Source organism: Ictalurus punctatus, chromosome 6 (assembly GCF_001660625.3).
Source record: "Ictalurus punctatus breed USDA103 chromosome 6, Coco_2.0, whole genome shotgun sequence".
Lineage (NCBI taxonomy): Eukaryota > Metazoa > Chordata > Actinopteri > Siluriformes > Ictaluridae > Ictalurus > Ictalurus punctatus.
Genome location: NC_030421.2, coordinates 15,270,409 through 15,296,048, shown reverse-complemented (window position 1 = coordinate 15,296,048; position 25,640 = coordinate 15,270,409). Strand labels below are relative to the sequence as shown.

At 39.0% G+C, this 25,640-nt stretch overlaps 1 protein-coding gene across 6 annotated transcripts in view; it reads left to right on the top strand.

Annotated features, from left to right (window-relative positions):
- Nucleotides 1–25,571, top strand: part of mcf2lb (mcf.2 cell line derived transforming sequence-like b) — a 43,637-nt gene extending 18,066 nt beyond the window's left edge. For 3 of the 6 annotated variants that reach the window (XM_053680890.1, XM_053680889.1, XM_053680888.1), the window contains 23 exons: nucleotides 6–197; nucleotides 635–826; nucleotides 1,444–1,600; nucleotides 1,889–1,947; nucleotides 2,285–2,364; nucleotides 2,469–2,535; nucleotides 3,007–3,122; nucleotides 3,230–3,299; nucleotides 3,407–3,499; nucleotides 3,592–3,684; nucleotides 4,403–4,528; nucleotides 4,670–4,891; nucleotides 5,197–5,289; nucleotides 5,385–5,463; nucleotides 5,632–5,689; nucleotides 6,731–6,846; nucleotides 6,939–7,004; nucleotides 7,252–7,326; nucleotides 7,641–7,750; nucleotides 7,825–10,003; nucleotides 10,089–10,163; nucleotides 10,248–10,295; nucleotides 10,382–15,662. In XM_053680890.1, the coding sequence (XP_053536865.1) occupies nucleotides 6–197; nucleotides 635–826; nucleotides 1,444–1,600; nucleotides 1,889–1,947; nucleotides 2,285–2,364; nucleotides 2,469–2,535; nucleotides 3,007–3,122; nucleotides 3,230–3,299; nucleotides 3,407–3,499; nucleotides 3,592–3,684; nucleotides 4,403–4,528; nucleotides 4,670–4,891; nucleotides 5,197–5,289; nucleotides 5,385–5,463; nucleotides 5,632–5,689; nucleotides 6,731–6,846; nucleotides 6,939–7,004; nucleotides 7,252–7,326; nucleotides 7,641–7,750; nucleotides 7,825–7,878 (2,118 nt within the window). In that variant the 3' untranslated portion in view covers nucleotides 7,879–10,003; nucleotides 10,089–10,163; nucleotides 10,248–10,295; nucleotides 10,382–15,662. Of the gene's footprint in view, nucleotides 1–5; nucleotides 198–634; nucleotides 827–1,443; nucleotides 1,601–1,888; nucleotides 1,948–2,284; nucleotides 2,365–2,468; nucleotides 2,536–3,006; nucleotides 3,123–3,229; nucleotides 3,300–3,406; nucleotides 3,500–3,591; nucleotides 3,685–4,402; nucleotides 4,529–4,669; nucleotides 4,892–5,196; nucleotides 5,290–5,384; nucleotides 5,464–5,631; nucleotides 5,690–6,730; nucleotides 6,847–6,938; nucleotides 7,005–7,251; nucleotides 7,327–7,640; nucleotides 7,751–7,824; nucleotides 10,004–10,088; nucleotides 10,164–10,247; nucleotides 10,296–10,381; nucleotides 15,663–24,951 lie in introns of those variants that run through there. The other 3 variants (XM_053680891.1, XM_017469289.3, XM_053680887.1) reach the window with 3 other exon arrangements.
- Nucleotides 25,572–25,640: the final 69 nt, after the last annotated feature.

Genomic DNA, 25,640 nt, shown 5'->3' with positions numbered 1-25,640 from the left:
TACAGGAACTTCTGGACAGGATGGAAGCACTGATTATTGAAGGCCAACATTTCACTGACAGCTGTGAAAATAGTAATGATAATGTCAAGATGAAGTGTGCTGACCTGCAAAATGCCAAAGAGAATCTCTTACAGAAGTTCAAAACCAAGAGATGTCTGCTGCTACAGGCCATCGAGCTCCATCAGAAATTGCAGAGTGTGAGAACACACACAAACACCACACACAAATATAGACCTACCATCTACCTTAATATCTTTATACATATATACAGTACTCATTGACAGGCAGATATATACAGTACATGGATCATGAATTTTTGGTGTCTGATGACTTTTTTATTGTTAATATGCATGAATTTTTTATATACATACATATTACATTGTTCCCCGACTACTGCACATTAACATCTGTTGATACGGTGATGTTTTATAGGACAAATTCCATAATAAGGAGTGAATGAAGTTCATGAAAGTGCAAAGCTGTCTTTTAGAATATGCTATAAAATCAATCTCAAAGATACACATTTTTAAAAATATTTTTTTTCCCTGGATATTCTTATACATTTGTCTGTGTCACTGTTTAACTCTCTCTCTCTCTCTCTCTCTCTCTCTCTCTCTCTCTCTCTCTCTCTTAGTTATGTAAATGGTCTGATGATGGTATTTATATACTGGCATCTCAGCAGCTTGACAAGTGTCAGTCACAGGAGGGGGCGGAGTCTGCACTGCAGGAGCTGGAGGGCTACATGGAGACAGGCAATGAGCTACAGCAGTGGGATGTATGTGTGTTCTGCAGAGAGTATGAAAGTGTGTTAAGCAAAGAGCTGAAGGTGAGGAGCACTCACAACATTGTTTACTCATAACATATGTTTGATTAAAATCTTTTGAAGGAATTATTTTGAGTGAGAAGATCATAAAAGTGTCCATACTGTGGTTTGCAATTTTTTTTTTTTTTTTTTTTAAATAAAGTAACAGTGTGAACTGAAGCCACCATTGGTAAATTTGAGCAAAACTGAATATATTATGATGACACATTATGTATATTTCAGTATTCAAATGTCTCCTGCTATTACACTGGTTTAAAGGGTTGAAGACATGTTTTTATAGAATCTAGCAAATTTTGATTCAGGTAAAAGGACATTGTTCATTATCACATATACATGTGCACAGCAAAATTGTTTTCTTCACCCAGCATGTTAGGAAGCTGGGGTCAGAGTGCAGGGTCAGCCATGATACAGCACTCCTGGAGCAGAGTGGGTTAAGGGCCTTGCTCAAGGGCCCAAAAGTGGCAGCTTGGCAATGCTGGGGCTTGAGCCCCCAACCTTCCGATCAGTAACCCAGAGCGTTAACCGTCAAGCCACCACTGCCCCACCACTTATGGCTGATATACTTTTCAAAAGTGTGTCAGAAATGTGTCTTCTCATATTTGTATGTGTGTGTGTTACAGGAACAAGTAGAGCGAGTGTTTGAAAAGAGGGTTTTGCTACAGGAGATGTTTCAGAAACGGAGGGTCAGTCTCAAGAAGCTAGCAGCCAAACAGACACGCCCAGTCCAGCCTGTAGCCCCTACGCCTGAAGCCATTAAATCACCTCCTTCCTCACCAGGTCATTGTCTGGTATCTTCTCTTTAATTTGTGTTCTTTCATTCAAGTGAAGTGACCTATTTCTCTCTCTGTCTCTCTCTCTCTCTCTCTCTCTCTCTCTCTCGGTCTCTCTCTTGGTCGCTCTCTGTCTGTCTCTGTCAGTGTCTTTATTTGAAATGTCTGAAATGTCTATCAGACTTTTCAATCATCCAGGCTATGCTGAATGTCTAATGTCCTATCTCCTTCACTTATTTCTGCTACTAGACCACTGCTGAAATGCACAAACTAAAAGGTCTGTATTCTCTTTCAGATCTTAGAGACTGTGGGAAGAGCCATGCTAGTATAGACCCCCAGAGTGACTTTAATGAAGTAAGATATTTTTATGATCCCATTTCATTGTTCAGCCATACAAGTATCTTGCATTTCTTTCTGACCAAATAGTGGACACTTAGCTTTTAATCAGCTCCTATGCTTGAAATGTATATTTCTTCACTTCATCATTTTTGCATGAAAAATACAGTATGTGGCAAAACAAAATATAGTATATCTATAAACTACATAAACCTAAAATAAATCATTCACTTTCTATGGTTGGAAGAAGTATTTTAAAAAGACCTTCAGACCTGCAAAACTGTTATCTGTCCACTGCATGGAACACTTAACTAATTGTGAGCTTCTTTGAGAAATAATGCACCTCTGTGTGTAGGTATCTTCTGAGCAAAATACTGGAGGCAGCCGTACTGTCTCAGTGTCGGACGAGGAGGAAAACCTGGCTGTACTCCGCAGGTCTGTCAGGGATTAAAAAGAAGGGAGAGTTCTCCATATTTTACAAAGATTTGATATTTTCCAAGATGGTTTGCAGTTTAGTATGAATTTGCTTATGGTTGCAGGCATGTAATGAATGAGCTGCTGGAAACAGAAAGAGCATATGTAGAAGAACTTCTGTGTGTTCTACAGGTAATTCATCTTACCAGCAATTCATAAACAACAAATGAATGAATGAATGAATTGAGGGAGAGAGGGAGGGAGGGATGGATGAATGTATTCATCCAAGAGGGAAATTCACATATTACAGCAGCACAGAGAGTTAGAAAGTATGCTAAGAGTAATTTTACATTATAAATATATATATTAAAAATGCATAATGTTTCACAGACAAATAATTTATTATGTACAAGAAACAAAGAAGTAGTGGCTTATTCTGGGGGGAAGGGATTATGAGTGGCAGATCCATGCTAATTGCAGCTCTGCCTTCAGATCACATCTCTGAGTCTCTGTGGGTTTTTTCTTTTCTTTTCTTTCTTTTCAGATATTCTGTAAATGTATCTACAGACAATTACTTCGTCTTACCCCTTTAGTGTGTTCCTGCTTTCCCAGTTCAACTCACATGGAGGACATGGTAAATGTGTGCTGTTTCGTACCATACAGGGCTATGCTGCTGAGATGGACAACCCTGCCATGGCATCCATCATTCCTGCTGCCCTGCAGAACAAAAAGAATGTGCTGTTCGGTAACATGCAGGAGATCTACTTCTTCCACAAAACGTGAGCACCACCTAATGGAGCAGAGGTTTCATTTAGTTTATAACTATATGAGGTTTGTTTGAGAGTGTGGCAACATTTTAAAACACCACCATGGTTCTGTCTCTCAGGATATTTCTGAGAGAGTTGGAAACTTACACAGATCACCCTGAACTTGTGGGCCGCTGTTTTCTTGAGAGGGTGAGTTTGTCCTGAAAAGTAACAAGCACAAATAAAATTTAAATCAAGACATGAAGGCAGTCAGTGGTTTAGTAACTTAATAACGTGGGCCTGCTATTTTTTTTTAGATGGGAGACCTGCAGATTTATGAGAAATACTGCCATAATAAACCTCGATCTGAGAGCCTGTGGAGACAGTGCTCAGATTGTGCATTCTTTCAGGTAAATATGCAGAAATGCCCACATGAGCACAGAAGGATGTACTGTAGACACACAAATACTGCATGCATAACCAAATCTGATATGTGCAACAGGAATGTCAGAAGAAACTGGAACACAAACTAGGGTTGGACTCTTACCTACTGAAGCCTGTTCAGAGAATTACTAAATACCAACTCCTACTGAAGGTATGTTAGTGTGGATTTGTTTCTTTAAGTGTGTGTTTGTGTGTATACAAGTGCACAAGGAGAAGAGAGCAACAGCCATGTGCATTAATCAAAAAACCTTTCAAGTATAAAAGATGTGAAATCCCAAATTGTTTCAGGTTTATCTGTGTTTAGCCAGGTGAAAAATAAAGAAAGTCTAGAAACACAGGGAACTTGTGAGGAATATGTATTTGCAATTTAATATTTAATTTAACTACAATGAGATTTAAATGTAATTTAATAACCAGCCTTATTACACTCTAGCTTTAGCATAATTATTAACTCCTCTCAAAATTATGCAATTTTCTTTTGTTGTTTCAATATTGAAATTAAATTGATTGCATTTTCTTTTGGGCTGCTCCTGAAGTGTCATGTTGACTCAATTCTTTGCTTCATCTAAAACTTTTGGTGCAGCCTTTAAAACAGAGATGAAGGTTTCCTACAAGTTTGCAAACGGAAAATTAGTATTTGAGCAGGTTAAAAAACAAAAGAAGTATTTGGACGCAGTGGAAACATTTCTTCATTTCTTCACTTATACTCAAAAGCCAAATTGAAAATATTTGAAAATAACAGTGTAGGCTGCATTTATATTTTGGCTCCATCTACTGGATTTGAACGATAATGTATACTGTGGATAATGAGTTGGGAATGTGCAATGTCACAAACACCCCTCTTAGTGTGTTTTTGTGTTTGTTCACAGGAGCTGATTAAGTACAGTAAAGGCTGTGAGGGTGTTGTGGAGCTACAGGCAGCTCTCTCATCTTTACTGGGGATCCTGAAGGCAGTCAATGATTCAATGCACCTTATTGCAATCAACGGATATGAAGTGAGACATGGGACAAAGATTCACAAGCACTCAGACTCACACATTTGGCATAACTCCACTCCATCCAATCCTCTTCTCAGTCAATTTCAAAACTGGTTCAGGTTCAGACTGATATTGCCATTTATCTTTGACACTTGGCAGGGTAACCTTGGTGACCTGGGCCGGCTGCTGATGCAGGGTTCATTCAGTGTGTGGGCAGAACATAAGCGTGGCCATGTGAAGATGATGGAGCTGGCACGTTTCAAACCCATGCAGAGACATCTGTTCTTACATGAGAAAGCTCTGCTCTTCTGTAAGAAACGTGAAGAAAATGGCGAAGGATATGAAAAAGCACCATCCTACAGCTTCAAACAAGAGCTGAGTGTAAGTTTGTGTCTATGGCTTGTACCTATCTGTGATAGGAAGGAAGTCTGTAAAACTTTGTCCTGTGGTTATTTGTGGTTTTATCTCTAACACATGAAGTCAGTCTGTAAAGCACTATTTCTCTCAAGCTTGATACTACAGTCTTTGATAATAGTGAGTGGCTTGATCATTCACTATTCTTGTGTACAGAAATTATATTTTGTTTTAAACTATTTAAAAATATCTCTGATATTCAAATAATTAATCAGTGAGTGGACTTGGGAACTGTGGCACCTTATGAATTATACATTTTTTTGTTTTTTTAGATGAGTGCCATTGGAATCACTGAACATGCCAAAGGAGACAATAAAAAGTTTGAGATCTGGTTGAACTCCAGAGATGAAGTATACACGGTGCAGGTGTGTTTGTGTTTATATTGTACATTTTATTCACTCTGCTTTTTTGCATGTGATCATATTAAGAACAGACTATATTTTTCCCATTTGTTATATAGGCGGCATCGGAAGAGATTAAGACTATCTGGGTGAGAGAAATCCGGAAACTTCTAACAGGACAGCTGGAGGCCTGCAGGGGTATTAAAATTATTAGGACTATGATCTCATATGGCTTGTGTGGAAGCTTTATTGTCAGAGAGGGCTGCACTCTTTAATACCTGTCTAATTGAAATTGTGTGCTATCAGTGCACCGAGTCAGTATATGAACACTTAAAAGTGAAAAGAGTTAATTTATTTGTCTTACAGAAGCTAGCCAGCAGAAGACTACTGCTCAATTAAATGCAGAGGACAATTCACTTGAAAGGTGAATACACACACAGATTACACAACTATTTACACACATTTACACATTTCATATGTCATTGCAAGTTAAATATTTTTGAACACCCCTGCATTACAATTTCTTCATTAAAAAAGTCTCACTTTAAATATTTACATATTAGAAAGTCTAATAAAGAAAGAGCCTTAAGTAAACTAACAAATGGTTCGACTTTATTTTATTATCTACCTTAATTTTAAAAAAAGCTGCCAGTCTGCCAAAAGATGTATAAATCATACTAGCTTAGTTTTTGTTTTGTTCACAATGTAATGTCACAATTTTTGGCTGGTTACAAGCCATTGTGAAACAGACATAAGCCTAATTAATTCAGTTAATTGTTTCACTCTTCTCTGCTTTGATGAGCTGATGGCACAAGAACATTGTGGACACTTTAACAGCTGGGATCTGATTATAAAGTTAACTTTCTTGTTTCTCTGTTAAAAAAAAAAAACAAGTGTGCAATTTCCCCTCTTGTCTTTGACCCTACGATTTCTTATATAATGAGTCTTTATTGGTCACATATACATATGTACAGTGAAATTAATTTCTTCACATACCCCAGCATGTTAGGAAGCTGTGGTCAGAGCGCTGGGTCAGCACCCCCTGGAGCAGGGAGGGTTAAGGGCCTTGCTCAAAGGCCCAACAGTGGTAGCTTGGCAGCGCTGGGGCTTGAACCCCCGACCTTCCAATCAGTAACCCAGAGCGTTAACGGCCAAGCCACCGCTGGCACACATGTTTTGTATATGTACAAAAAATATGAAAACTCAATTGATACTGTTCTCTGTCTGGCTGTGCAATATTGGTTATTTCATACTCTAAAGAAAGTAATATTAATTTTGTTCTGCTCTCCATTCATTCTGCAGTGAAACGCAAGACTTTTATTAAGGTTTTGATTTTTACCCCTAGTGGACATGTTCACATTACACACTAGTGTGAATGCACCTATGTCCAGTTGTTAAAAAAATATTAATTTGGCACTGCAAGCATAATTGATCTTATAATGCTGTGTTAATCATTAATATGTAGACCAATGAGAGATGGACTGAGTAATATTAACGGAGGAGTTGAGAAACGGAGGACAGAAGAGGAAGGAGGCAATGAACCTAGCAGTCCAGGTCACAAGAAACCAGAGAGAGCAATGAGTGAGTACAAAGATAATGAAAGAACAAGTGAGTGTTTGATCCATATCCTTCCTTCATTTGTTATCTGTTTTTTTTTCTTCTGTGGACTGCAGGTTCATTCTCTGGCTCCGACACCAAACCCAAGCGACAGGATGTCAAAAGTGACCCAACACCCTTAGGTGCCATATCCAAACAAGCACACACTTGGTTCTTTTTTATCTTAGCAAACTAAATAGGTAGAACTAATATATGTGGTTTTGTCATCAGTGCCCTGTTCTTCATCATGAACCGTACTGATGTATATTATGTTTTTGAAATCGGATCCTGAAAGGTGACAAGTACCATAATTATTGAAGAGGGAATAAACAACAGCATGTGTGCTATGCCAAGCTATGATGCAATTCTGATTGGGTATTCTCCTCTCAGAAACAGGGTCACACCCCCATTTAAGTGGAGTCAAGTGGTTAAGTACATCGAGCCTGTTTCAGAATCGTAGGAAAGGTACTTGTATACATTCACAAGCTCTTAGGGCTGGTATTGGGAAAGCATGGGGTTTTAGGTTTGTATATAGTGTGTGCCACTCAGAGCTTTTCTCCACGTTGATATTGTCACTGACTCAGCACTTTTGCATGCTCTGTCTGCTACATGGGCTATTTGACACATGATCTCATCTCTGACTGCTACAGTGATGGTTTGGTAGTGATTGCTTTTCTTTTTTTCACCTACCATCATGGTCTACAATGTGTCCTCCTTTTTCACTTCAGTTTCCTCACCTTCTTTTCTTTCTAAGCACTCTCTTTATATTTCTTTCTCAGGATGGATTAAAGGCTCTGTTTCATTGGATCCCTCTGAAGAACATGTTGGGTATTTCATCCATGAAGATCAGGTGACCTCTGAGCCAGAAGAGGAACAAGAAAATAAACTTGTACGTGCATGTCAATTTTTTTCCTGCGTTTTTGAGTTTCCATAATTGAAGTTTGTTGTAACTCTTGTATTTAGGACTGTGAGTGCGTGAGTGCTACAGGTGAGGAACCCAAAGCAACAGAATCATAGGATGGACAACCATAAAAAGGCGATAGTAAGTGAAATACGATCTTTAAAACCTGTTGTTGGATTTACTCATATGGTTTATGGTTTACATCCAATTCCAAAACCATGGGCATTAATATGGAGCTGGTCCCCCTTTGCTGCTATAACAGCCTCCACTCTTTGGGGAAGGCTGTGGGGATGGCAAACCACGTCCAAAAGGGTATCCTGCATCAATACAACAACTGATATCAAAACAATACTTTGAAAAGTATCAGATGAAAAAAAAAAATCAATTACCCATCTCAGTCTCCAGTCTTGATTCAAAGAAGGCAATGACAAAATAAAATGATTAAAAAAAAAAAAGCATGATGATACTCTCTGTACTAAGGTACTAAATACCTTTTTCAGGAGACTGTATTTTAAAGATAATTTTGTAAAATCCAAATAAGCTTTACAGATCTTGTTTTTCATGCTTTTCATGCTAGAGAGAGTTTGTATATATTGTAACCGTAGTTTTGACAGGTATAGGTCAAAGGTCAAAAAGATACACATTCTAACTCTCTATATCTAGATCAAAGGTCATGATCATAAAAATATGAATAGTTATGTTAAATCTGGATCACATCCATTCGTTACCATACATGGTGCGGCCATGTGTTTTTCCGCCCCACACACGTTGCACACATGGTACATCTAACACTCTGTGGTAGGTCATAATAATATATATAGTTATGTTAAATCTGGTTCACATCCAAATCGTGACCATACATGGTACGGCCATATGTTTTCCCACCCCACACAAGTTGCACACTCATGTTTTTTCTTTTCACATAGAATATGAAACTCTCTGTGGTAGGTCATAAAAATATGTACAGTCATGTTAAATCGGGTTCCCATGCATTCCAGACACATATGTTCTCATAACTGGTACGGCCATGTGTTTTTCCGCCCCACACACGTTGCACACATGGTACTTCTTTTCACATAGAATATGAAACTCTCTGTGGTAGGTCATAATAATATATATAGTTATGTTAAATCTGGTTCACATCCATTCGTTACCATACATGGTACGGCCATGTGTTTTTCCGCCCCACACACGTTGCACACATGGTACATCTAACACTCTGTGGTAGGTCATAATAATACATATAGTTATGTTAAATCTGGTTCACATCCATTCGTGACAGAAACGTTACCATACCTGGTACGGCCATGTGTATCCCACATCCAAACAAAAATATCACACACACACACACCCACCCCCGCACACCCACACACACACACACACACACACACACACACAAACACACACGTGCACGTACAGACAAACGCATGCATACGAACCTGCTTATAAAAGTCGAGCATCCCTCTAGGTTTTATAATACTCTGTACTTAGAACAACGTGTGCGATCTTACAACATGGCTGATGTTTGTCCTAACGCGCCGAAAAAAGCTCACCCTTTTTTGGGAAGAATAGAAAAAATGTTAGAACATGAAAAGATTCAATATTGGGTAATGTCAAACGGATGTACAGCCGGGTTTTTTTTCGATGCAGAAAAAGGAACCGTTTTGCTTTTCAAGTTCTCGGTCCCGGGACACACAATCTTTTCCTTTCACGTAGAATATGAAGCACTCCGAGTCAGGCCTAGGTCAAAAGGTCAACAACGTAAAACCCCCGTTCTGATGCATTCCCGAGCACAAACACACCCCACACACACACACTCGAATGCATACGAACCTGTTTATAAAGTCGAGCACTTCGAAAGTTTTAACATCGGAAAAGGTTCGACCGAATTTCCAGAGTCAGTTCTTCACTACTTCGAAAGTTTGAACATCGGCAAAGTTCAACAGAATTTCCAGAGTCTATCCTTCACTACTTCCAGACACCATGGATTTCTCGGCAGGTAAAAAATTGTATTTTAATCAATTAATAGTTAAATATAAATTGAAATACAATGTTTATGTAATTATCCAGTAGGCAATGATATTGATATAAACTTAGAACTAATCATTCTGAGTACAAAAATCATCATCCTTATCTGGTCATTATGTAATCTGGTACGATACTTTATCTAAATTGTAAATATTCATTACATTTATATTACAGTGCAAGACCGAGTTAAGCGCATCTGATTCTAGTGTATAGGTAATTAAAATTTGTCTCTTAGATCTATGTAGTGATCTAAAATGAGAATGTTAAGTTATTAAAAGTATGTTTTACTGTTTTATAGACAGCTTGGTGATTATTTCTGATGATGAGATTCCCGAAACAACCACTCATGACCTTTTGAATCTGAGTTCCACACGTAAGTCATAACATAAAATTATGAATGTTTTATGCTGTAAAAGTCTTTCATACGTGAATATAACATTGTTTGTATCATATTCAGAATTTGAGGGAAACGTGACTAACAGTGATTATGACGGAGATATTTCAGGTGAGTTGTAGTATATTTACCTTCTATTTACACAGCACAAAAAAATAAATAAATAAAAGCTCTTTCACATGTTCTGTGACTTATAGATACGAGTGATGCAATAGAAGACCAAGAGGAAATTATCTCGGAAACCGACATTCAACAAGACATCGAACTACAACAGATTTGCGCAATGTGGCGTGAATTCTTCGAAGCAAAGACTGATTTATTGGAAAACTTTGGACAGATTGATTATACACTTGATTCTGGTCGAGGTACAGATTTTATCCCTTTACTGTACAGCACGCTTGAAAATGTGAATAGATGTCTCACAGTGAGCATAAAGTTGATTAGAAAATTGTATGATAGATATGGCGCAGAAGCGACTGAAATGCAGTTCGGATATGGAGACTAAAAAAAAGAGAACCGAAAATTCTCCATTATCACATGATTTCTTTTATGACGGAAACCAGAGTTTTTCAAATGATTCGCACACACCCCTGAACCCATGTTTAACTGAAGCGATCAACCGGCTGAACGAAAGTTTAATTCCGTCACACCAAGTCGTTAGTGAGAGACCTAATCATAGTCCAAATCACGTCGTATCAAACACAACGGTGACGCCGAATGATATATTTTCTGAATTAAATCAATGTCTGTTAGAGTTACATAATAACCTAAATGAACACGGTCATTCAGTACAAATAAACCCTGATCTAATCGATGCAGTCAATCAGTTGAATGAAAATTTAAGATCGTCAGAACAGAGCAATACTCAAAATGAAAACCCCAGTCGAAATTCCATTCAAACTGTATCAAGTACGCCGGTGACATATTTTTCGAATTAAATCAATGTCTGTTAGAGCTACAAAATAACCTAATTGAACAAAGAGAATCTATGCAGATAAATCCATGTTTAATAGACGTGGTGAATCAAATCAATGAAAATATGTCATTATCTCCCGTTCAGAATATCGTCTCGACTCCAGAAAACGCTCAGGAACCTAGACCGTTATGTTCTCATGATATGATACATGAACTTAATCAAAGTCTTATGAGGATAAATGACGGTCTTGTTAACTTAATCGAAAACCCTGACAATATTGCACAAAATTCGGAAAACGATAATGAACGCAACCGCCCAATGGAAAACATACACTCACCTAATACCCAAGATTCTCAAATGGAAAACATACATTCGCCCGATACCCAAGATTCTCAAATGGAAAACTCGCCCGATATCCAAGTAGAGCAAGAGGGTGATGGATTAGATCCTAATATTAGAATAATTAATCCGGAAAGATTCAACAACACTGAGATTAGGAGAAGAGTGAATTTTTCTTCTATCGCGAACGTTGACAGCTTTGCAGATTTTTATAATTATGTTTTAGAGATTTTAAACAGCGCGATTGAAATCGCTAACAATTTAATTTCTGCCAAGGATGTAGTCACCGTTGAAATTAGAGGTGATACGATCAATGTTTCATCACGCGTTCAATTAGACAATGGTGTCATCGATTTAGGTTCTTTTCTGACCATGCTCGAAAATGCAATTCAGAGTAAACGTGAAATTTTTACCGATAATACCCTTGAACTAGTTGTCCAAATCGTTCGACCACCTCGGGGTGGTGGAATTAGAAGGAAAATAGACCATATATTCAAAACAGAAACCCTGCAGAAGAAAATGCAGCATCTATACATTTTTCACAACAGAGACAACATGTGCTTCGCCTTGTGTGTTAGCCAACTATTGAATCGTGAAAAAAATGATTTTGAAACCGAACAAATCGCTAGAAAATTACAACACGATGTGGGATTATCGGTAAACACCGCTGTCAGCTTCGCTGACGTACCGAGATTTGAGAGACATTTGAATTGCAAAATCGTAATCGTACACTGTTCTGCTAGCAAAGCCGGATACTCTTTCTTTCAAACTAGCAAGACTCCCCACGAAAAAACCATTTACTTGTTTTTACATGACAACCACTATTACGGGGTTAAAAGTATCACCGGACTTTTAGGAACGAGTCATGTTTGTCATTTCTGCCATTCGGGGTTTGACGTTTTATGGAAGCATAAATGCGCTTATAGCTGCAACGTTTGTCACTACCCCGATTGTTACAAACACCCTAAGAATGTTACTAAATGTCCAGAGTGTCAGAGACTGTGTAGCTCCCAATACTGTTTCGAGATGCATAAAGCAAAGATTCAATCGCACAAAGGCAAATATTCTATGTGTGAAACGGGATTCTACTGCGGTAAATGTAAACGTGTGATAAGGGATAAACCTTCTAATCGTGAGAATCACGTATGTGCCCATTTGAAATGCATATTCTGTGGCCAAAAACTCGATGAGGATATCGAGCATAGATGTTTTATACAGAGGGCCAGGAAAGAAAGCGAAAATACGGATTATGTGTTTTACGATTTCGAGACTAGGCAGGAAACAGGAACACATGTAGCTAATTTCATATGCTGTATTGATTTTAAGGGAGAGGAGTGGGTGGCTGAAGGGGATGATTGCGTCAGTGCCTTCTTTAAAAAGTTTCGGTGTAATGCATACCACGGATACAAGTTTATAGCCCATAACGCTAGAGGGTTCGATTCATACCTTTTGTTAAACCATTTAGTGAAAGAAGGAATCACACCCGAAATCATAGCACAAGGCGGTAAAATTTTGTGTTTCATCGATACCGCGTTTCGTCAGTCCTACATTGATAGTCTATCGTTCTTACCCATGAAATTGAGTAGCATCCCAAAAGCCATGGGTTTTTCGGAAAGCAAGAAAGGCTATTTTCCCCATTTCTGGAACACCGTAGAACATCAGGATTACGTAGGGCCGTATCCTGACCCTAAGTTTTACGGTGTAGATGGCATGATGCCTAAGGATAGAGAAGAATTCTTTAAGTGGTACAGAACGGTTTCTGACAAAGTCTTTGATTTCAAGAAAGAGATGGCGGAATACTGCGTGAACGATGTAGAAATTTTGAGAAAGGGTTGTATAGCTTTCAGACAAGAAATTCTGGATAGTACAAAGGTCGATCCTTTTAAATGCATAACGATCGCATCTGTGTGCATGAAAATCTTTAGAACCAACTTCCTGCGTAAAGACACTTTAGCTATTCCGCCTCTTGATAATTACATCGCCACTCAGAAATCTTTCTCAACACCTTCCATACAATGGCTCGAATATGTTTCAAAAACGCAAAACCTACCCATTCGCCACGCGTTGAACGAAGGTGAAGTCAGGTTCGGTACCTATTACGTAGATGGTTACTGTGAGGAAGGGGAAAACCGTAAGGTTTTTGAGTTTCTTGGGTGTTTTTATCACGGCTGTGAAAAGTGTTTTCCCTCAATGACCCCGCATCCTCTTACCAAATCAAACGCAACCTTCGGAGATATCCGTCAAAAATCGATGGAGAGAATTAAGAATTTGCAAGACACTCTCAATTTGCAAGTCACTCTGATGTGGGAACACGAGTGGAATGAAATGAAGAAAAACGACAATCTCGTGCAAAATTTTCTAAAAGACTTTGACTTTCCTGAGCGTTTAAACCCTCGAGATGCTCTTTACGGCGGTCGAACAAACGCGTTAAACTTGCATTATGTAGCTCAACCCGGTGAGAGAATCGATTATTTCGACTTTACCTCGCTTTACCCATTCGTAAATAAGACAAAGACATACCCGATCGATCACCCTATCATCATTTATCGTGACTTTCAACCTCTGAAATATTACTTTGGTATCATTAGAGCAAAGGTATTACCACCTAGGGGTCTGTGGGCACCTGTTCTACCATTTCGTGTAAAAAGCAAACTCCTCTTTCCTCTATGTAGAACGTGTGCTGAACATCAGTTAAAACATTGCGATCATACGGCTCAGGAGAGAGCTCTTACCGGAACATGGGCATCTATCGAAATTGAGAAAGCCGTCGAAAAAGGTTACAAAATTCTAAAAGTGTTTGAAGTGTGGCACTTTCCTAAAAGGTCTGATAAGCTTTTTACGAGATATATTAAAATGTTCCTCAAGACCAAACAGGAAAGTTCAGGTTATCCGGCCTGGGTCGTTGATGAATCATCTAAACGTGAGTACATTCGCAAATATAAGGAGAACGAAGGGATTACGTTGGATCCGAAATTTATCACTGTTAATCCTGCCAAAAGATCCGTGGCTAAACTTGCACTAAATTCGTTGTGGGGTAAGATGTGTCAAAGACCAGACAGATCAAACACGACCTTAATTCGTGATCCTGCCAAGTTTTTACAGTTCATGTTCTCCGATATTTATAATGTGAGTCAGTTCTCTTTTTTGAATGAGGAGGTGGTGATGGTACAGTGGCGTTACGCAGACGAGAGATTGATTAAACCGCTAAACGCTAATGTATTCATCGGCATTTTCACTACAGCGTACGCTAGGCTTGAGCTGTACAATTTGATGGATCGATTGGATCAGCGTTGTTTGTACACAGACACAGATAGCGTCATTTTTAAAAGTAAGGAAGGTGACTGGATGCCACCCTTAAGCGATTACTTGGGTGGTCTTACCAGCGAACTAGATGATGGCGATCAAATCGTGGAATTTGTAAGCGCAGGTCCTAAAACCTACGGTTACAAAACCATGAAAGGAAAAACAACCATGAAAGCTAAAGGCATTACTTTAAATTGTATCAATTCTGAAATTGTCAATTTGAAATCACTAACAGAACTGGTGGACGAGCGAGTGAAAAATCCGGATCATACAGGTCATCTCGTAACCACGCATAACCAAATCGTGAGAGATAAAAAGGGGTTTCATTTGAGAAACAAATCACAGTTGAAAAGGTTCAGGGTTGTGTACGATAAGCGTGTTTTATTATCTGATTTTACAACTCTCCCTTACGGCTATTAAGACTATTCTTGTATATATGTGTATATAGTTTCTGTTGATGTGTTTTGTAAAGGAAAATATGAACGTGACTGCTTTTGACGCTAGGATGCAACTTCCCTTTTCATGTATCGTATGTGGACCGAGTAATAGTGGAAAATCTTTTTTTATCAAAATGTTGTTGGAAAACTGTAAAGAGGCAATGTCGGTTGTTCCGGAAAACATTGTCTGGTGTTATACGTGTTGGCAGCCTCTGTACGATGAATTATTGACCAGAATAAAAATAAATTTTCTTCAAGGAATCCCTGATTCTTTGTGTGATGACGAACTATTTCCTCCAAATAAAAAAAACTTGTTGGTAATCGATGACTTGATGGAATCCGCCAGTAAAAATGGCGAAGTAGAAAAGGCTTTTACAAAATACACACACCACAGAAATCTGAGCGTCATCTACCTCGTTCAAAACTTGTTTTTTCAAGGAAAGACCAGTAGAACAATCAACTTGAACACCAACTACATGGTTCTTTTTAAAAACCCTAGAGATAAATTACAGATCAGCATACTGGCTCGTCAAATGTATCCGGGTAACAGCAAGTATTTTTTAGAATACTTTCTCGATGCCGTCTCTAGACCTTACGGGTATTTATTTGTTGACCTGAAAGCACAAACGCCAGAAGAACTTCGTCTCCGTTCATGGTTGTTTCCGAGGGAGAAACCGGTTGTGTATGTTCCGAAGAAGAAGAAAAAACTTTAAAGTATCGACACCAAATGTCTTTTGAAAAAAGACATTTTGACATTGAAAAAAACCCTCCCGTTGCTGAATTCATTACACAGGTCTCCATACCGAAGGAGAAAGGATATATTACGCGATGCGCCCACAGATCTCATCCTGAGCATATGTGAACTAGCTTTAAACGTGCTCAGGGGAAACATACCACTGACGACAAAACAGTACAGGGTTTTAAAAAAACAAAAAAAATGGATCAAACTATTTGCTGATAAAAGAGCATCCGTTGAAAGAAAAAGGAAAGTTATTAATCAATCCGAAGGATTTCTTCTGCCTTTGCTCAGTGTAGCCATTCCTTTTATAAGCAGCTTAATCGCGTCCCGCAACAATTAACATGGAGACTGCTGAGAAAATGTATTTAGTCCCTCAACATCAGATCGATAAACTTAGAAACATCGCCGCGGAGAAGGAAACCATAAGAAAGACTGTTGAAAACAACTTGGACGATGCAATACGTGGTATTTTATCAAGGACTGATCTGAACGAATACGATAAGGCGAAACTCTACGCGTCTGTGCTGCAAAATTTTTTAAACTTGATTAAAGTAGGAGAGCAGGAAACCGCCCAATTGACCCTGTCTCTACCTAAAATATGGGAAAGCAAAACGGAAGCAGCTGTGACCGAACCCCCCAAAGACGAGATCGTGCAAGAGGTCCTCGCTAACATTTCTGCTAGAAACAAAAGAAACGCTTCGTACGTTATGGAAAAACTTTTAAAAGGCGGGGCTGCGTGGAACGATAGCGGTGAATTTATTTTTAAAGGAAACACTATCAAAGGATCTCACATGGTGGATTTGCTAAAAAATCTCACGGCCCATCATCGAGTATCCGACGAACGGAGGCCTTTAGGTTGGAAAGAGTTCTTACAGACAGTAGCCAACCTAAATATACCCTTTTCAGCAATACCTAATGGCGGTGTTCGACGCAAAATATCTGACATAAAAAGATCTAAAGATATCTCTCATCTTGTTTCCCCACCTAAAAGCAAAGACTACGATTCTGAGCCAGTTTTCAAATCCCCCGTTTTTAACCGTACTGACTGGTTTGGTTTTTGAAAATGACGAGGGACAAAGAATGTTATGTTATGTTACCCTTTATTTCAATAAAATAACTTTTGTTTAACATTTTTTCTTGTGAAGCATCGTCATTTAACATTCCACTACATATGTAAATGAAACATATCTAGAGAGTTAACACATTGTACACATGTAATTGAATGCTTTTTATTTACTCTAGGGTACATTTTTTTAACGAATGACACAACAGTGTTATCATTTCTAATTAAATCTTTGCTATACATAGACATAATACGGTTAAATGAATAACCTTTAGCTTTGTGACACAGAAAAAACACACAGTGTTGCCCGCAACAAACCGACGTAAAGTTTTGAACTTGTACAGGGTTATATTTTATTTTGCAACAGTTCTTTGTCAAAAAATAATGAATCGATCGAGGAAAGAGTTCGTAGTCTGGAGGGTTTCCGTACGAGTCAAAAAATTCTCCTGTGTTTTCGTCATTAAGGCATAATGCTAGCCAGTGCTCACCCGGCATGTGTCTCGGATGTGTGTTTACGATGAATAAAGCTGGAAACTTTCTCAGAGTACTTGTAGGTAGCTCGTCACAGGCCATCATGCCATGAAATCCATCACTTTGCAGGATATTGCGTACCATCTACGTACAGCGCGATAAACTCTGCATCGTAATGTTTAAAATTAAAAGGGTTTTTATTGTACGACCCGCTGAATGCATCGTTGTCTACCATCCCAAAGATAATGGTTTTAGGTAAGGGACCGAGGAAAAGGTTCTCTTGTGAACAAATGCGGCTCCCTGCAGCTAGACTGAAGGTCTTCAAACAGACTCTTTCGATCGGATACTTGGCTGTGGCGGTGAGAAGTGCTTGTCCGTGACCGATTTTTACAGACGGTGAGACGGTTACTTTCTTCACAAAAAGAGAAGCATTGAGTATTTTCAGATTGAAATTTGCATTTCCTTCCTTCATCAAACAGAATTCAGCTTTGCTGCGAACCATTTTAATCCTCAAATCGATCCCGTTCAGTAAAAGTTTATCCTGAAAAAATATATCCGAGTGAATGTGTCCAATCAGGTCGAAGGTGTTGCTTTCAGCACTGAAACTGGCCCTTTTTTTGAGGCCTTCGTTTCGTCCGTCCGGGTCTGTGGCGTCCATATGCCCCGCTGTGTCTTTGTAGAATAGCCCGGTGCAAAATTGTGTTTCCAGTGTATCTTTTCCATAGTTGATAAGACTTTCAAAGGTAGCACGGTATGGGTATGTACTGCTAGATTGAGAAATAAGACGATCCCCGAGCATGACATCCACTTGTGAAAAAAGTGAGGCTACGGGGTAGTTAACGACCCCAACCTTTGCATCGTTAGCTATATTGGAACCGTCGGGGTTCACGATTTTACAGGTCAGATGTAAAAAAGTGTTGTTCAAATCGAGGTAATCCTCCCCGTTTCCAGCCACGTAGAACTCCAGGGGCCCGTTGTCCGTAAGAGCGGAAAGTGGTGGTATTTCGACATAAGTGTACTTTTCGATACTCGTTTGGGTAAAAGGTAATGTGAAAATATCCAATTCTGTCTTGGTACACTCTGAGGATAGACTGTGTAAGAACGCCATGATGTTAGAAAATGTTCAGCCGATTTCTCTTGTGAGAGATGTAAGGGTGCCTGTTGCCTCTCTGCTCGGTCTTTTTCACACTGTTCTTGATTTTAGTAACCTTACGTCTTTTATTAGGAACCACATGTCGACGCCCTGGGAGCCTTTTAGATTTTTTACACGCAATCAACGCAAGCCCCGATCCGTCTTGATTCTGAGCTTGTTTCTTGCTCATAATGTTGTTGAATACGTCACTTACGAACCCTTTAGCAGCTGTTTTTAAATGAGGCTTTGCAATAGCAAAACCCCTTTTGAGGAACGGAACCGCCATTCTAAAAAGACCCTTGAACAGTCCTCCTAGCCCCGACCCATACATGGTGGGGGCGCCTTGAAACCCAGGAAGACCATTTCCAGCCTGGTGAACATAATAATCCACGTAGGTCTGCGGATGAACGTAGCCCCTATCCATCATTTTACATACGGAACGAATGTTTAGCGGGTCTAAAGTGTAGTTTAGCAATAAATTTCCCGTAACTAAAAGGTATAGGCTTGTTCTGATCCGTTTTGACTTCGATTACTATATCGGTAATGTGGTTCTTGGTGAGAGGTACGTAATGCAACTTATCATAAGTAATTGTGACGACTTTGTTGTTTTCACCCGTTATATGTACGCATCTCAGTAACGGAGCAAAACTGTCACCAACTCGTTGATACTCGATAACATCTGTATATACATACATCGTATAAAAGCCTGCGTGAATATCAGAGGGGTTAGGCGCTTCTGGTTCTCGGGCCGTTATCAGAACACCGGGGTTCATACCGAGCATATATGCTAATTTTCCATTAGCTTTGAACGCAAAATGTTTTTGGGATACGATGCGTATTTTATTTTTCATTGGGTTATAGAATAGCTCTATTCCGAGCTCCATTTTCTTTATGTTGTTGTTGATTTCACTAACCACTTCATCAATATTTTTATAATATCCTGGAGTGATATTAAAGTTACTGTTTTGTGTTCTCTTTCCATCCCTCTGAATAATATGACACATACTGTCTTCCTCCATTAATGAGTACCAACTCTGGATATATTGAACGTCTGCGAGCGATACTTCCCATATTCCGTTCAAATCGATTGGTTTGGCGAATTTAGTAGTGTAATGCGCGATCTTATTATTAGGGTAAATATCCAAAGACGCGTTGCTTGGAAGGGTCACAAAGAATCCACACTCTTCCATGGTTTAATGAGTATAGTTTTCAGTTTTGTTCACGGCGATCCTTTTGTTATGTTAACTACGTCTTCGACCGGAACCCACGAATTAAATTTATCGGGCCAACCCACCCATTTCACCAGGCAGATTTTTTTCTGGTTTCGGGTCTTTTCAGACAAGATTTTCTCAGTTTTAAACGTCTTGTCCTTACCGATAATGATCTTTTGTAGCTCGGGTTCATAAAATGTTCCCTCAATTTTTTCACCATCATAGTCTTGTAATTTATACACTGGGGGATCTCTCGATATCTGTTCGGAGATTGTAAAATATTCATCCGTAAAGTTTTGCTCGTATCCTTTCTCAAACTGTCTTTTTAAACGAGAAATTCTAACGATATCACCAACTTTAAACTTGAAATTTAGTTTCTTTAATTTAGGTGTGAACAGCCCGTAGAGGGTTTTAAATACTCTGAAGGAATTGGATTCGTTGACCTCGGCAGGTTTCATTTTGATGCTGGAATGGTAATTGTGATTGTACGCTTGAATCAAATCCTGAACTATGTCGATGTATTTTCTCGTGTTAAAAGCGGTAAAATATCTCCACATCCTGGTCTTTAGCGTTCTGTTGAACCTTTCACACACCGATGCTTTTTGCCCCGTACCCGTAGCAAAGTGAATAATGTCATGTTTTTTCATTAATGTTTGAAAATTTTTGTTAAAAAACTCCTTCCCTTGATCAGTTTGTAGTTTTCTGGGGACCCTACCTTCATTTAGAATGGAATCAAAAGCTTTAGTTACTTCGATTCTGGTCTTGTTTCATAACACACGTACCCAGGCATATTTGGATAAAATATCTATACACGTGATCATAAATTTCGCATTGTCGTTACTCTCTGACAAGTTGCTCATATCGACTAAATCAGCTTGCCATTGTTCATCGATGTTCTTCACAAAAACCTTGTTTCTTTTAAACTTTGTAGATACTGGTTTATGTAGACTGTATGCATCCTGCTCTGCTAACCAGTTTTTTATTTCAGTATCATTAGCTCTTTTACCTATTTTCTCAACAATAGCTCTTTGCAAACGCTCAACACCACCGTACGAACCAGGTTCTGACGGTGTATAATATATATTCTTCATCAATCGTTCAGTCATTTCGAGTGTCAAGGCAAGAATGATCAAACACCAGTGTAGATTAAGCATTTATCTCAGAACACGTGAGTAAGGTATTACATATTCAATCAAAGTAACATTTTCCATTCTAAACACACGCAGGTTTAGATACATGTTTAGTTTACATTCAATTGATTCAGCAATACATATAAAACTTGTTACACACCAATGTGTTAAGGACACACGCTATTTACGAATGTCTTCAGCATTTTTGTTTTAATCGGCTTCAGCCTTTTCTCGCAGTCAGAATAGACGTGGCTTGTTTTGAGGTTTCCCATGTATGCGATGGTTCAGCAGGTTCCAGAGATGAGTGAAAGTTCCAGTAATCTACGACGTCTTCGCACACTTGCTCGTTGAAAACGTCTTTGGTTTTCTCCTTGACCTCGTTCAGCACGGTTTTGATGTGAGGCTTGTCTCGCCATTCACACACGGTGGCTTCAGCGATGCCTTAAATTTTTTCCAGGGAAGGAGTGTGTTTGATTCCACACAGTTTCAGACCTCTTGCCAATGTGTATTTGAACCATGGTTTAAACAGTTTTTTCAGCAATCGGTAGGTGTTTAGGTGTAGATAGTACTCTTCAGGATCGAACAAACACGCGTGTTGGAGTTGACTCGGGTGATCGATCGCGCAGCCGTGACAGTTGTCCTTCAGATCTTGTTGGATAACTCTGTCCAGCAGTTCCCCCGTAACAGCACGTATGATGGTTAGCACAGTGTTGGTTATACACCCGTCGGCCTCATCGTTCGTTGTCAGATAGGTCAGATTTCTTTTTCCTAGGTTTTCACCGTCTTCAAAACCCGAACTGGTCACATCATCATCATCATCATCATCAGCAGCAGCAGCAGCAGCATACAGGGTTGCATCAGAGGTGTAGAAAACGGGGTTGATTTCACAAGACATATTGCTGGTTGACGTTCAGAATACTTTGACTCGATATGTAATCAGACTCATTTATATAGCGTGTGGGAGGAGTCTTGGGGGAGGTGGAGTTTCTGATCAAGAATAGTATATTGACGATCTCAGAATAAGACTTCTTCTAGCCTTATTTTTATTTGCATCATTTCTTTGTCTCTTCCTGTTTTTTGGAATAATTCATCGATTTGCCGGAAGTAGCGTTGCAGATCGTGCCAGCTGGTTCGGTCATACCTCACTTCACAATTCTCTTTGTTATCAGGGGCGTTGTCACCGGTTAATACAGCAGCACAGTGCAGTGAAACTTGGTTCTTGGAGAAATTTGTTGCTCTGATACAGTATTTGCATTGAAGAGACGTACTGTTCCATTTACGTCTGTACGCATCCGGGGAAAAGAAATCCATTCTAACAATGTAGTCAAAATCCTTGCACCATTTTCTGAACTTTTTCCAGTCACCTTTGTTAAAAGTTACGTTCTCTGTAGCACGGCTCCAGTGGATGTGTCCCGGGACCGAGAACTTGAAAAGCAAAACGGTTCCTTTTTCTGCATCGAAAAAAAACCCGGCTGTACATCCGTTTGACATTACCCAATATTGAATCTTTTCATGTTCTAACATTTTTTCTATTCTTCCCAAAAAAGGGTGAGCTTTTTTCGGCGCGTTAGGACAAACATCAGCCATGTTGTAAGATCGCACACGTTGTTCTAAGTACAGAGTATTATAAAACCTAGAGCGATGCTCGACTTTTATAAGCAGGTTCGTATGCATGCGTTTGTCTGTACGTGCACGTGTGTGTTTGTGTGTGTGTGTGTGTGTGTGTGTGGGGGGGGGGGTGTGTGTGTGTGTGGGTGTGCGGGGGTGGGTGTGTGTGTGTGTGATATTTTTGTTTGGATGTGGGATACACATGGCCGTACCAGGTATGGTAACGTTTCTGTCACGAATGGATGTGAACCAGATTTAACATAACTATATATATTATTATGACCTACCACAGAGTGTTAGATGTACCATGTGTGCAACGTGTGTGGGGCGGAAAAACACATGGCCGTACCATGTATGGTAACGAATGGATGTGAACCAGATTTGACATAACTATATATATTATTATGACCTACCACAGAGAGTTTCATATTCTATGTGAAAAGAAGTACCATGTGTGCAACGTGTGTGGGGCGGAAAAACACATGGCCGTACCAGTTATGAGAACATATGTGTCTGGAATGCATGGGAACCCGATTTAACATGACTATACATATTTTTATGACCTACCACAGAGAGTTTCATATTCTATGTGAAAAGAAAAAACATGAGTGTGCAACTTGTGTGGGGTGGGAAAACATATGGCCGTACCATGTATGGTCACGATTTGGATGTGAACCAGATTTAACATAACTATATATATTATTATGACCTACCACAGAGTGTTAGATGTACCATGTGTGCAACGTGTGTGGGGCGGAAAAACACATGGCCGCACCATGTATGGTAACGAATGGATGTGATCCAGATTTAACATAACTATTCATATTTTTATGATCATGACCTTTGATCTAGATATAGAGAGTTAGAATGTGTATCTTTTTGACCTTTGACCTATACCTGTCAAAACTACGGTTACAATATATACAAACTATCTCTCTCTCATGCTTCTTCAGTGAACAAAAATTGGGATTATTGGCACAAAGTTGTTATTGTCATAGAAGAAAACATGAAAATATATTGAGCTTGTGTTAATCACAGACCTAATTTCAGGATTTAATTAAAAAATACACTATTTATTGCACGCTATTGTGGTGTAATGTAATGCGTGTTGTAATGCTTCTCCTGGGAGGTTAGTGTAAATTGACCGATAGCGCGATCTGTTGGGTTGGAAGAGGAAGTTGCTTAGCTGCATTTGTGAGAAAATCTGCGCAGAGACATGCGGGAGAAAATTAAGCTGACACATCTGTGAGAAAATCACTTTGTTTGTTTGAAAGTCGAGGTTTCCTTTGCAAAGTAGATTGTGTTTGTTTGTGAAATGGTATATTTATTTGTGGCACAAATTTAACTCCATACAGATGTGGCCAGAGCAATAAACTGCAATGTCCCTAATGTAAGACGCATAAGACAGTGCTACATGGACACAGGAAGGACAGCTGATCGTCCTTGCAGTGGAAAATTACATGTAACCATGCCCCCCCCAGATTTAATCAAGAACTTGATCATGTCATGATCAACATAATCAAGAATCAAGAAATGCCTTAGTAGAAGAGTGGGGTAACATCTCACAGCAAGAACTGACAAATCTAGTGCAGTCCATGAGGATGAGATGCATTGTAGTACTAAAAGCAGCTGGTGGACACGTCACATACTGACTCTTACTTTTTTATATTGACCCCCGTTTTGTTCAGGGACTCATTATTCCATTTCTGTTCGTCAAATGTCTGTGAAACTTGTTCAGTTTATGTTTCAGTTATTTAATGTTTTTATGTTAATACAAATATTTACACGTTAAGAAATTTGCTGGAAATAAGCAGTTTTTGCTGAGTATATATCTGTAAAAATGCTCCCCTTTCTGTAGCTCGTCTCTGGTTCTAGGAGCTGCTAAATAATTAACATTAATACATGTGAATGGATAAGCAGCAACAGAGGATCTGCTACAGAAGTTGAATCAATTTATTTATGTTTAATTGCTCTGCTTCAGTATTTATTCAAGTACTCGGTCCACTGAAATGGTCTTCTGGGCTCATATCCAGACCTCTGTCCAGTTTACAACCTCTGTATTAGTCTTTTTCATTATTAAACTTACACAATCTGACCATTATTGGTACTTTTGCAATGGGCATTTTGACAGATACAATTTCTCCATCAACAATGTATTTGTTTTACATTAAAGTAATATAAACACAAACAAAAGTGTTGCCCAAAGGACCCAAATGATTCACATTTTTCCTCCCCGAGCTCCTATTACACATGTACCTTGTGTCCAGTGTTCATTATTACCTGGAGAGAGCAAAGACGTCGACATCCTGTGGGCACCTGAGATCATGGGAAACACAAATGTGTAGTATGGCACTATCATGAAGGTTTTTTTATTTTTCAGGAAAAAAAAAAAAAAAAGTTTATCTTGTGTTTTTACAGATTGAAATGGTTCCAAGAGCCTCTGTCCTGCAGAAAAATGGACCAGACTACTTCTGGAAAATCACCTGCTGTTCTTCAAGTTCTCCTCCTTCATACAAAATAGCACAAAATGTCAAACACTTCCATGTGTCACAATGTTCCTAGCCCTTTAAAGAAAGTGAACTTCCAGTGTGCAGGTGTTATGGTGGTTAAGTCTAACACTCCTTACATTAAGCAAATATCAACTTTGTTTTTACATGAGTACAGCCTTAACTTCCATGTATTATTAGCATATCATATATGCAAATATTATTTTATGGCTGTGCCTGTGCTTTCCCTTATGTAAAGTCTGTTTGTCTATCTACAGTAATAGAATTCCGTTCATGTATATGTACATATAAAATAAAACTGAATCTTCGACAGACTTTTTAGTACCCTGGAAAATTCATAGAGTGGTTTGTACTGTTACTCAGGGACGTTCCATAGTGCTTAACTCTAAATTACTCACTCCTTGCTAGTAGCATCTCCTCTGCTGAGTGATAATGGCGGTCAACAGATACAAGAAGCTATGGACAGACTAGTAATGAAGATAGCAGTAGTGACTACATTGGAAATAATTTTAATAAAAACAATTGCAAACTAACAGATTCCTCAACCTACCATTTGTTTATTTATGTCACTGGACATACTGACTAACCTAACTGGCTAGT